At 37.6% G+C, this 10,707-nt stretch overlaps 5 protein-coding genes across 5 annotated transcripts in view; 1 reads left to right on the forward strand and 4 right to left on the reverse strand.

Annotated features, from left to right (window-relative positions):
- Positions 1 to 614, reverse strand: part of LOC109546713 (deoxyribose-phosphate aldolase) — a 2,835-nt gene extending 2,221 nt beyond the window's left edge. Inside the window, exon 1 of the mRNA XM_048665072.1 lies at positions 494 to 614. Within this exon, the coding sequence (XP_048521029.1) occupies positions 494 to 548 (55 nt within the window). The 5' untranslated portion in view covers positions 549 to 614. The remainder of the gene's footprint in view (positions 1 to 493) is intronic.
- A 187-nt stretch (positions 615 to 801) lies between these two features.
- On the reverse strand, positions 802 to 2,109 carry LOC109546715 (60S acidic ribosomal protein P1). The gene is made up of 2 exons (XM_019917788.2): positions 1,860 to 2,109; positions 802 to 1,124 (listed from the first exon to the last, which is right to left on the reverse strand). Exons 1-2 carry the CDS (start codon positions 1,929 to 1,931, stop codon positions 858 to 860), a joined length of 339 nt encoding a protein of 112 aa, XP_019773347.1. The 5' UTR covers positions 1,932 to 2,109; the 3' UTR covers positions 802 to 857.
- Positions 2,110 to 2,132: 23 nt separating this feature from the next.
- On the forward strand, positions 2,133 to 2,975 carry LOC109546714 (UPF0389 protein CG9231). The gene is made up of 2 exons (XM_019917787.2): positions 2,133 to 2,274; positions 2,453 to 2,975. The coding sequence occupies exon 2, from the start codon at positions 2,456 to 2,458 to the stop codon at positions 2,852 to 2,854; it is 399 nt and encodes a 132-aa protein (XP_019773346.1). The 5' UTR covers positions 2,133 to 2,274; positions 2,453 to 2,455; the 3' UTR covers positions 2,855 to 2,975.
- Positions 2,976 to 3,259: 284 nt separating this feature from the next.
- LOC109546710 (ubiquitin-protein ligase E3C) lies at positions 3,260 to 8,320 on the reverse strand. The gene is made up of 15 exons (XM_019917784.2): positions 8,115 to 8,320; positions 7,923 to 8,053; positions 7,679 to 7,864; positions 7,422 to 7,626; positions 6,856 to 7,176; positions 6,509 to 6,803; positions 6,272 to 6,453; positions 6,101 to 6,219; positions 5,845 to 6,049; positions 4,929 to 5,171; positions 4,626 to 4,870; positions 4,364 to 4,570; positions 4,048 to 4,303; positions 3,861 to 3,991; positions 3,260 to 3,623 (listed from the first exon to the last, which is right to left on the reverse strand). The coding sequence occupies exons 1-15, from the start codon at positions 8,116 to 8,118 to the stop codon at positions 3,456 to 3,458; spliced, it is 2,898 nt and encodes a 965-aa protein (XP_019773343.2). The 5' UTR covers positions 8,119 to 8,320; the 3' UTR covers positions 3,260 to 3,455.
- An 851-nt stretch (positions 8,321 to 9,171) lies between these two features.
- LOC109546711 (signal peptide, CUB and EGF-like domain-containing protein 2) overlaps positions 9,172 to 10,707 on the reverse strand; it is a 46,466-nt gene continuing 44,930 nt past the window's right edge. The window contains exons 3-6 of the mRNA XM_019917785.2: positions 10,121 to 10,399; positions 9,966 to 10,067; positions 9,396 to 9,739; positions 9,172 to 9,306 (exon numbers count right to left, since the gene is read on the reverse strand). Coding sequence (XP_019773344.2) covers positions 9,268 to 9,306; positions 9,396 to 9,739; positions 9,966 to 10,067; positions 10,121 to 10,399 — 764 coding nt within the window. The 3' untranslated portion in view covers positions 9,172 to 9,267. The remainder of the gene's footprint in view (positions 9,307 to 9,395; positions 9,740 to 9,965; positions 10,068 to 10,120; positions 10,400 to 10,707) is intronic.

Consider the following 10,707-nt stretch of genomic DNA (forward strand, 5'->3'; position numbering starts at 1 on the left):
CATGAAATTTTGCAATAATCTTGCGCCACCCTTGCACAAAACGACGATCATTTTTCTAATTTCATAGATAACAGAAGACTGTATTTTTTCTACATTATGTATATTAAAGCTGGATCCGCCCCTGCTCTAGATGCGTATTCGAAGCTTACTTTCCACATGTAAAACATTTCAAGTCAACCCGCCAGTACAAATATTTTTTAAGCCTCAAAAAGCTCATCAATAACTCATAGATGTTTCTTGAAAATATGCAAAAGGAGTTTTGCTTCTGCTTCAAAATGTTTATAACGAAAACTATTCCCGTAATAACAATAAAGCTCAAACTAACTCCTGAATATTCAGGAGTCCAGAAATGATTTGAATCACAAACACCTTTCTCATATCAGGATATAGAAGTCGCAATAAGAGGTAGCTGAGTATTGTATATGTTTAGGTTTCTTCAGTCTATAGTTTAACATCTACGACCATTAATACAGAACTAAAATGGGGCTCTTACCAAGCTCACAGCCAGGATTCTTTTCCACGGGTTTCATGATAACAGCCACATTCATTGTATTAGATAGAACTAAAAAATTATTTTATCTGCACGTAACTAAACCTAACCTGCAAATGAATCTTATCATGCTTTAATATCTGGTACCAAATTGGAAACCTACCTGAAATTCATAAAACTGCTCATCTTCATTATTGCAACTTTCAGAATCTATCATATTAAATGAATACATGCCATTTTCAAAGGGTAGGTACTAAAAAGACTGACTTGGATGGAGAATTGACGACAGGATATTACAATTAATACAACTGTTTCACAGTCTGGTTTTTATTTTGTTTTATCATAAAAAAACTAGACGTCTCTCTTCTTAATCGAAGAAACCAAGTCCCATGTCTTCATCGGACTCTTCTTCAGGTTCGGGCTCCTTAGCCTTTGGTGCCGCAACAGGTGCAGCAGCAGCAGCTGCTGGAGCTGCAGCTCCACTAGGTGCCGCAGCAGGTGCACCTGCACCGGACCCAATATTAGTTATTAAGTCCCGAATGTTGGCATTTTCCAAAGCCTTGGCAAACAAGCCAGGCCAGTAAGGTTCCACTTCAACATTGGCCGCCTTCAAAATGGTTTGAATTTTTTCACCCTGGAAAAATTACTACAATTAATTGAAATTGAAATCCTGCAACAATTTCTAAAGGTCTTACTAGTCTGTCCCAAGCTTTTTGGTAGTTATAATTGTCCTTTTTCTATCACTGGACTACCGTGCCAGGCGGAAATTTCAAGTCACTTACTTGATTGTTATTACTTAACTAATTGTCTTTGATTATGTACTTTGTTACAAATGCCCGAATTAGGAGGAATATTAAGTTTTTGTGTTTTTTTCCCGTTTCAATATTTACGATAGTAGTGAGGTGAAAAAACAGTCGTACCTCCAATTTGAGTGAAATTCGGCCCTTAAGGTGATAAAACAAATGCCGTGCACGTACTAAATATGTAAAATGATCAAACGTAATTTTCTTGCGGGCGATCGAAAAGAGATTCTAAAGGTCGGTTGAAAACCAACAAATGTTGGTGGAACAAAGCCGTTATTTATCTCTCAAAATATCGACTTCACTTCCAGACGCCGTGTGTATTTCAAAACAAGCTAAACTTGCCAGGACATGTTTACAGGCAATGTGAGGTTAACTTTCCAAAAACTACATCCAGAGCGACTGGGATAAAAAATATAAATAAAAACTTCAAAAACAGCCTTTTCTTATTCTTCTGGGCGAGAATTCCATAGCGGATGGCTATAATTAGTGAAAACAATTTTGGATTTGATGTCCCGCCGCATTTGAAATTATGGTATCTTATGGATGATAATTGAATTTCTACTTACGGTAACGGCGATATCATCATCGGCCAAGATGAGGGCGGAATAAACGCAAGCTAATTCAGCGGTGGTGGTCATTTTTGTTTTAAATTAAAATTTGTGCAAGTCGTCAGAGACCTTAGCTCGATCAATCGAGAACAAGCACACTCAATGAAATGAAGTCAGAAAGAAAAAATCCGCCAATGCGTTTTAAACGTCTTTAGCGTCAAGAATGTCACCTATCTAAAATCAGTGTCACCACACGTAACCATAGCACATATACAAGGAACGCAAAGAGAAAGCGATGCCAATGGACGAAACAAAAATGACTTTTGTGGCAGCAAAAGCAAACAGATAGGTTAACCACAGAAGGTTAACTTCAATGATCAATCTCAAGTTTATGATTACTTAATTTTGCTTTATCAAGTATACCTGCTGATATGTAAGTAATTTCTCATTTTGAGTGAAAGAACATCTTTAGAGAGTAGTTCGATAGTTACTGTGACAAGAAAGTCTCCTTCACTCAAGGGCAATGTCTAACCCAGAAAAGCCTGCAATGAAATCATTAAGAAATCCCCCTGAGTCACAAATTGTCGTTGACATGCTTCCTTATTTAACAGATTATGGGGTTTACAATGTTTCAAAAACTATTTCCGAGTCAACTTTGCCTCAAAGGCTTGACTGGAACCAGGAGTTATAGCAGTGATCCCAGCAATTTATCAGCCTCACATCAAGTGACTGGCATGGAAAAACGACTCCTTGTTTGGGCAGGCAAATACAAGACAATTGAGGAAGTACCAGCTTTCGTGAGTCATTCTCTGATCCAAACAGTGAGAAATCGCATGAGGATTCGAATTGCCAATTACATGATGGCAGGTACTGCAATCGGCTGCCTCCTTATGGTTTATCTTGGCAAGCAAGATGCAAAGGAGGGCAAAAGTCTTCAAAGGCAAAACATTGAATGGCACAGACAAATCAAGGAACAACACGAGAAGGATAAAGCCTCAGAGTTGGCAAAGTAAGGTATCCTATTTACCTAATTAGAAAGAAGTGTATAAAGCAATGTGTCTCAAATATATTACAATTAAATTGACGCTTATAATATGGATATATCTAGCCAAATAAATTAGAAGTTTTATCTTTTTTACTCACTTTACTTTTCCCCCTTGTAAGGTCAAGGCTGGGTATGTTCTATAGCTTCACCTTTTATCAAAAGAAATAAAGATTCTATTATTATTAATAGAATTTTAAACGGGGTATTAACCGCAACATAGTAAACTTGGTTTTTTGGACTTTGCCTTTTCGATCTTGTTGGGATTCCAAGTATTTGGAGCCAGTATTGGTGATTACTAGATTATTTTCCACGCATAATTCAATTAATTTATGCCCCTTTCGACTGAACGGAATAATATGTATACGACTCGGAGTTATCGGCAAAATTACCTGAATGTGTATATTCATTGCAGCCTACACAATAAAATTATAAAGAGAGCAACTCGAAAATTGCCCTTCCTATAGATAAAAATGCGAATAGTTGATGTACATTATTTACAGTGGTAAAGGATACAATAACTTTCTACAAATAAAATAAATAGATGTTTATAACACGATCACTTACAGCACTTAAGATAGTTCAAACCCAGCCTGTTGTTCTATTGCAGAGAGAAGTTTCGATTGAAGGTCCCTTTCCTCTTTAATGATGGGTATTTTTAACAAATTTAAACATGTACTTGCTGTTGGCATTCGGTTTTCAACACCAGACGATTGTATGCAAAAAGGTGGGTTTAATTCCTGAAAATGTCCCTTTAGTACCTTGACAAAATTTACAAGAAAAGTAAAGTTTGCGAAAAAATCACTGTTATCCACCATCAAAGCTCTGTAAGAGAACTTGTTGGTGTTGCACTTGTATAAAATAAGCTCAAATCAACAAAATCATTTGGTTGATTTGAAGGAGACTACTTTAAAATGTAGGCTGAAGAAAAACATAGTGTTTTTCCGCAATTTAGCAAAAAATCTTCAAACCCTTACCTTGAACCCTAGCAGCGGAGGGCGCGAACAGCTCGTTACAAATTTAAGTAGCTGCCTTTTTTGAATGTCCGTAAAACCATGCAGGATTCTCCAAAATAACAACATCGTGGGGTGCTCATCCGTAAAGTCGCCTACAGAAATAACGCCAGTTTTACGAAATTTTCGGGTTTTGTTACATGCGAATTACCCGAATAAGTAGTATGGGCTCTTAAGTCATCCAAATCAATCTCATGGGTATCACCACCAATGATGACCTGAAGCTCCTTGTGATTGAAAAGTTTCAGCCATAGAAGTGGAACAACACTATTCAAGCCTTCCCTGAAAGCTGCGCATTGCTTCTTCAGTTGCGTGTTCAATTTTAAATCGGCGAGTCGTTGAATGTATTCTAATCTGTTCTCATTCGTCAATGGAATATTTCTTCCATTGGCTTTTAGTTCCATTATCTAAACCAATACCTGGTAATTCAACAACAAATGTCTTTTTGCCGAATACCGTTAACTCACTCGGGTCTCGCCTAGATCGTTGTTTACAGTGGTAAAATCGAGCCCCAAATCACTAACGTCCCCAGCATAGTCACGAAGGTATAACAAGTTTCTATAGAGAACGGGGTCTAGCGACTTCAGATAGCAGGCACTCGCTCTATCAACTAGCAGTTTTGCTAGGAAAAATTCAGCCAAAGGAAGGTCCACTAATATGTTTTCGAATATTGCCTGAAAATGATTCAACGATCACTTAAGTGTTTTTACACCAAACTATTTCGCCAACCTTTCCAACTAGACGTCCAATAAAAGTGAAATGCTCCTCGAAGTTTTCCACTATAAGATGAACATTGGGATTGGGATACAACGTATTATCAGCAGTCATTAAAAAAAATCCCCGATTAGGATCAAAAGCGGTCTTTAGAACCTCATTGATAAACTCCTTAAAGATTCCTCCTCCATCAATGCCTGCTTCCTCCAGCCCTATATTGTTTATGAATTGAATTCTCACCCGGTGCTTCAAGTCCGATTCTATAAATTTAAGAAAAATTCAATGAAGCAAATACTCGCAATTATTAACGTTGCTTACCGCTTTTAGTGGAAATTTTTTCAAACGAATCTTCGTATAGGTAATTTCGCCTAATCACAACAGTATTATCATGTAATAGATCGTGATGCATGCGCTGATATTCGTTTTCTCCCAAGCTAAATCGGCACAAATCTCTAAGCAAGTGAACCCGAGTGTTGAACGGCACAAGAAACGGAAGTTCTTGGAGGATTGCTAAAGATCTTTGCTCAATTGTCGATAAAGGAGGCAAATGCTCATCATCCGCTATAAAATAATAGTTTTTATTAATTAGTAGGGTGTTTAAAGCAAGTTTGGTAAATAGATATACACGGTAAGCCATGTGAAAACATGTCAAAATTGAATGAAAACGTTGGCGGTAGGTTGTTTGCTATATTTACAGATATTTGACTATATTGAGTATTTGAGATTTATTTGTTCGCATTTTGCGAATACTTTTAGCTTTTCTATGAGCATGAATTCAATGTTTTTACAGCGCATTATTCTACATACTATCTTTAGTCAGCGGCCCCAATGTCAGCCGTTTTAGAAAAAAACCAGACCTAACGAGCCGATCCCGAGCCGTGGCAAATTTTCTTAGATGCTTCGTCAAAACACCGACATCTGACGAAATATTAAAAGAATTTTGTAGCGGCTCAGGCTCGCATTGTTATTTCTAGACGCGGCATAATATTACCAATAATAAATCAAATCACTAGCGAGAAACTAACTTAACAAGATTGTTCATAGCTTATTGATCAGACCAATATTTTAAAATTCAGCATTGCGTTTCACCAAAAAAATCAATTTTGCGTTTCTGCCTCGCAGAGAACTAAGTTCCAAGTGTAATTTGTTGCCTGGTTTTCCTTACAACTGCGCCAAAGGAATCCGGACAGAAATGACTCTTTAATGCTCGTTAATTTAACTTTGAAGACCATACCATGCACATTTTTAATCACTCCTCCGAATGGCGAAAACACCTGCGATAGATAGTTCTTTTTGGTTAAATCCTGTGAAACATGTATTTTCCGTGCGGTCCAGAAACCGGGTGGACAAAACTGCTTTCTCATGTCCAGAGTGTACAGCATCTTAACGCAGTTGATGCAAGACTGATACAGGTGACTAATTTCGGGGGTTGCAAATACCTAAAATCATATTCGGTGATATCGTATAATATAAATGGCCACAAAGCTTACCGAACTTGCTCTACACATGGGAAAAGCGATTTCAATTAACTCAACTGCGATCCTTTTTAAGAGATTTGACATTGTATGCAGATCGCTCGAGGTGAAAGTTTCGCTGGTATCGGAATTTTCTAAAAATATATCATTTAGATTGTAAAGGCCGAAATCAACTTAGGCGCTTACCTTTATCAGTCAAGGTTTCGGTGTAAAACGTGAACATATCACAGAAAACTGATAGTTGTGTATGGCAACTTTTCCAAGAAACTAAAGAGGTGCCATTTATCTGCAGGTCTGCTGACTTTTTGGATATTGCAAACCATAATTTCTTCAAAAATGTACTGTTCAACCCAAGTTTGTATAGCAATCTGAAATGTACTCTCAAATAACGTTATTAATTCAGGATAAAGATTGTGCACTTACAGATATTTCCTGATTGACTCCCTGTAAACAAGCAGCAGGTTTTGAGCAAGATTTACAAATGCAGTAAGAACCCGGGCGTCGTCTGAGTTCGATTCCAAGAAATGCATCCATTTCCTCACTTTATTTGAGCTGTTTAGAATGTTCAAATAGTCGGAAAGTAACACTTCCCCTGCAGACACTTCAACGTCTTCTCCATCTTCACAATCACTGTCCTCAGTTAGGTCTAGCGATGGTTTTAATGTGTGAATTTCTTTGCTAAGCATAGATAGAACCTGGACACTATCCAGGTTGGGCTCTAGAACACAAATCAATTTTAAAAAGCATTTAATAACGAGTTGCAAACTTACCATAGTCCGCTGGTTCGAGTGCTAGCATGCAGTAAAATAAGCTATTGCTTTCCACTAGATAATGAACGCCGTTCAAGTATCTAATAAGTTTATCATAGTATGTAGAATCTTGGGTCTGCTTCATGAAGGGAATAAGATAATACTTTAGGTTGTAAGTCAACGTTGGCTTTAAAAAAGTATTGCAAAACTCCGCAAGTACCATATCTTGCGATGGGCCAAAGTTGTTTAAGAATTTAAACGGCCGCTGAATTAAAAGCATTACTTGGGGTAAGGAGTCTGGTGAGCTTGAATCCAGTAGCGTTCTCAGATAGGAGAAATAACCTGAAAACAGTGAATTTATAACACTGTGACCCAGATTAGGAGAGTAAATTATGGGGGTTTCGTCCATTGTGGTCTTTCGCCATCAACAGCAACTGATCTACACTTTTCTAAACTAGAAGTCAGGTAAGATTGCCTTTTTTGAAATATCCATTATGGCTTTAAACTCCGCTCACAACGCGGCAAACCTTTAACATACCGCAACCGCATTTAACCGACTCTCTTATATATATTAATTTTAAATTCACCTTTTCTAATCAAATAGAATAAAGTGTTTGGATTGTCACTAAACGTAGCGATCATACAAATCAAAGTAGCTGTATCGTCATGAATGGATATGTGCTTAATACAAATCACCAGCAATCTTTTCATCATCCAACTGAACTGAGTATCGATGTTTATTCTTTGAATCACTTCGCTCACATGCAGTAGAAGCTCATTGGATAATTTCAACTGCAAATATTTCCATTTAACTTTACTAACTAATTAAGGGCCAGCTACTCACCAACTTTGGAAAATCTGTTTGATGATCATAGAAGAACAAGAGCTTCTTCAGCTTGTCCATTGCTCCCAAACCACTTTCATTTGAGACATACTCTTGCCTTTGTATCTCTTTTACAGCTTTCCTCACCAGATAGCTGCGAATGTGCGATTGTAGCAGCTCAGCACTTTGAAGCTTCACTCTTTGTTCCTATGGATCGGATCAATGTTTCGTCCAAATAAACTACAGAGAGTTAAGGATAGTGTACCTGTCTTTTGCGCCTTTCTTCCTGAGTCTTCTGCAGAAGTAAATCTCTGGTTAATTTCTTGCTGGCACCTGCCAAATTTTGTTCTGGTCGGGACTTAATGTTGCCTTCAAAGCTATAATTGAGTTTAAAGGCTGAAAAACAACAAATTTGGCTGATTTTTAGCATTTTCCACATAAAGACCTAAGCTCTTACCCATTATGGAGGCTAATTTGTACTCAGTGTGAGGGATTTAATGCACATGCACAACTGAAACGGTTCTATGCCACTTGACGATAATGAAGATATTTTATGAGAATCTGCTTTTTAATCTGCGATCTTAGTTTATTTTGCGAAATATTTGATGGGCAATATAACCTGAAATTGTCAACATTACATTTAGAAATTTGAAGTGGCAACCAGCGTTGACAAAGTTATTAGGGTGGCAACAATGATTTTTTGTTTTTTGGTGGTTTTGATGGTGCAGCAATCAAAACATGTCATCAATGTCACCAATGTCCTTCTTCACTACAGGCAATCAGTTATTTTAATTTATTTTGTAATATTTATAGGCTTTTCTACTAAACAGTGTTCAGCGTATCAATCTGGGTTTTATTTTTGTAATTTTTTAAAATTTTTTCTGTTTTTCCGTGCAGGTTTGTCATCAAATTTTCATATAGGTAATTGACTTCAGTTCTTAATTTACATATATACTTAAATTAAGTGCGAAATATAGGCTGAAATAATCGCAATCGCACCTTACACATATCATACAAGCTCGACCCTAGCGCGATCCTGGATCCCTGGATCGTTTGTCTTTATCTATGGTTTTGAGCGCATTCCGAGCTCGTCTACTTGTATTTATCTATGATTCTGAGCTTGTCTTAAAGCGTGACCAGCGTGACCCGGGCGCGACACCAACGCGGCTCTTGCGGGCCCAGAGGTAATTATAAACAAAGAATAAAACTAATCTGAAAGTATAAAACAAAACAAAGCACGTGCGAGCTGCTTCGGAGCTACGGAAACCACAAGCCTAATTCCTCCTATTAATGGGGGTTTGCGAGACCACCCCGCGCCGCTCGTAGAAGGATCACGTTCTACTCCAATAAGTAGTTTCTGGTAAACTTGGTCAAACAAGATTGATACGTTCGTAGGAGGCTTGCAGCGGGCTTGTTGGTCAAAAACACAGTCAAAAAGTGGGACTCGGGCCAGGCTCTGGATTGGCTCACACTTGACTTGTTAGATTTATCCCCGCCTTAGAAAATGCCCACACTTGAAATGTTTATGTGTGAGATATATTCGTCTATTTATTAAAAAATCCACTAATCTAATCAAAATGTTTTAAATACGCAAAATAAATAAATGCTATCTAAGCTGATCTGTTCTGGATAGGGGCTTCCAATGCGATCTGAAACACAAATTTCACAATATATTGACAATTAAACGGAAATCAAATCAAATTTTCAAAGATCGGCTAACATGAAGAGCAGAACTTACACATTCAGCATCCATTTTCCCCATCCACTGTCCTCCATATCCGCAATTCAAGCGGAATCCTTGCCCTTGTCGTTTGAAACCTTCAGGACACACCAGAAAGCATTTCGTTCCTAAGCTGTTCTTAATTTGTCTTCTACCGGACTTTGTGTGGGTTTTTAATGCATGCTTTCTCGAACATTTGAAATAGCCGTTTTCTGGAGGAAACAGCGGTGGGCAGACCACGTATTGATAAGATTCGTCATTTTGCAAATCGGATATATTGAGACATCTAAAGGACCCCTGGGTGTTCATACATCCATTGGGGCATTTAATTTTCATGTGCTCGTTTTCACATTCATTAATATCTAAAAAAATATATTTCCGAGAATACTGGGTGTTACAGAGTTGAAACTTTCAACACACAAAGTGTTTTTCTAAAGATTTTAACTGTTTTAGACCACGCAAGTTAAATGTTTATACCTGCTGAACTAAATAAATGTGTTTAATACCAAAAAACCGCCTCATTAACTATTTTTTTGGTTTTCGTTTTTCTCAAAAAGTTCCGTAGTTGCATTGTGTAATTGTGCGTACCTTGGCAAGTTTGAGAATCCGACGATAATTCCATTCCTTCAGGGCATGAGCAGAAGAATCTTCCAAAAGTATTGATGCATATATGTGAACAGCCCCCATTATCTAAAATACATCGTTTTCTGCGAAATTGGAGTGACTAATTAAACAATGCGTACCTTGGGCACATTCGTCTAAGTCAGTGCAACTGTGCTCATCATTGCCCAATTTTGTCCCATTTAACCGATCGCAACTGCACTTGTAAGCGCCATGAGAATTTATGCAAGTGTCCTGGCACGGACCGTGTCCATTCCTCAACAGACACTCATTGATGTCGTCGCACGATTTTTGGTCTCGATTCAGCCTCAAACCGTTGGGACATTTGCAACGATATGATCCCACAGTGTTGGTACAATTCATTTCACATTTACCATTATCCAACAAACATTCATTGATATCTGGAAACTAGCTGTTACTATTTGTTAAACTTAATTGCGTATTTTACGGCACAAATAGGTAATTTTTCTCGTATAAACATGAGTGCAAATGCTTAGTTCTAGATGGTAAAGCGAAAAGTTCCAATAATTAATAATACGCAGCAAACATCTTCAATATTGTCGGAGTATTTGAAGTTAGGATACGCAATTATTTTGGACAGTGGATGAAATATTACTCAAACCCAGGAATTAACGACAGGAAAGGACAAGAAGCCATTTGAAAAATAATGCGACAAGCTACAGGAGACTACAGTAGATACAAAAAAATC

This window comes from Dendroctonus ponderosae, unplaced genomic scaffold, assembly GCF_020466585.1.
Source record: "Dendroctonus ponderosae isolate FM_Combo_2020 unplaced genomic scaffold, Dpon_F_20191213v2 Dpon_F_20191213_3, whole genome shotgun sequence".
NCBI lineage: Eukaryota > Metazoa > Arthropoda > Insecta > Coleoptera > Curculionidae > Dendroctonus > Dendroctonus ponderosae.

What these genes read in the sequence shown, in the direction of transcription:
- LOC109546715 (XM_019917788.2), bottom strand. Translation starts at nt 1,931, where the DNA reads ATGACCACCACCGCTGAATTAGCTTGCGTTTATTCCGCCCTCATCTTG. An exon ending in ATGATGATATCGCCGTTACC is followed by an intron (nt 1,125 to 1,859) that starts GTAAGTAGAAAT and finishes TAATTTTTCCAG; the next exon opens with GGTGAAAAAATTCAAACCAT.
- LOC109546714 (XM_019917787.2), top strand. Translation starts at nt 2,456, where the DNA reads ATGGGGTTTACAATGTTTCAAAAACTATTTCCGAGTCAACTTTGCCTC.
- LOC109546710 (XM_019917784.2), bottom strand. An exon ending in ATTCTATTTGATTAGAAAAG is followed by an intron (nt 7,177 to 7,421) that starts GTGAATTTAAAA and finishes CACTGTTTTCAG; the next exon opens with GTTATTTCTCCTATCTGAGA. An exon ending in AGTGATTAAAAATGTGCATG is followed by an intron (nt 5,172 to 5,844) that starts GTATGGTCTTCA and finishes ATTATTTTATAG; the next exon opens with CGGATGATGAGCATTTGCCT.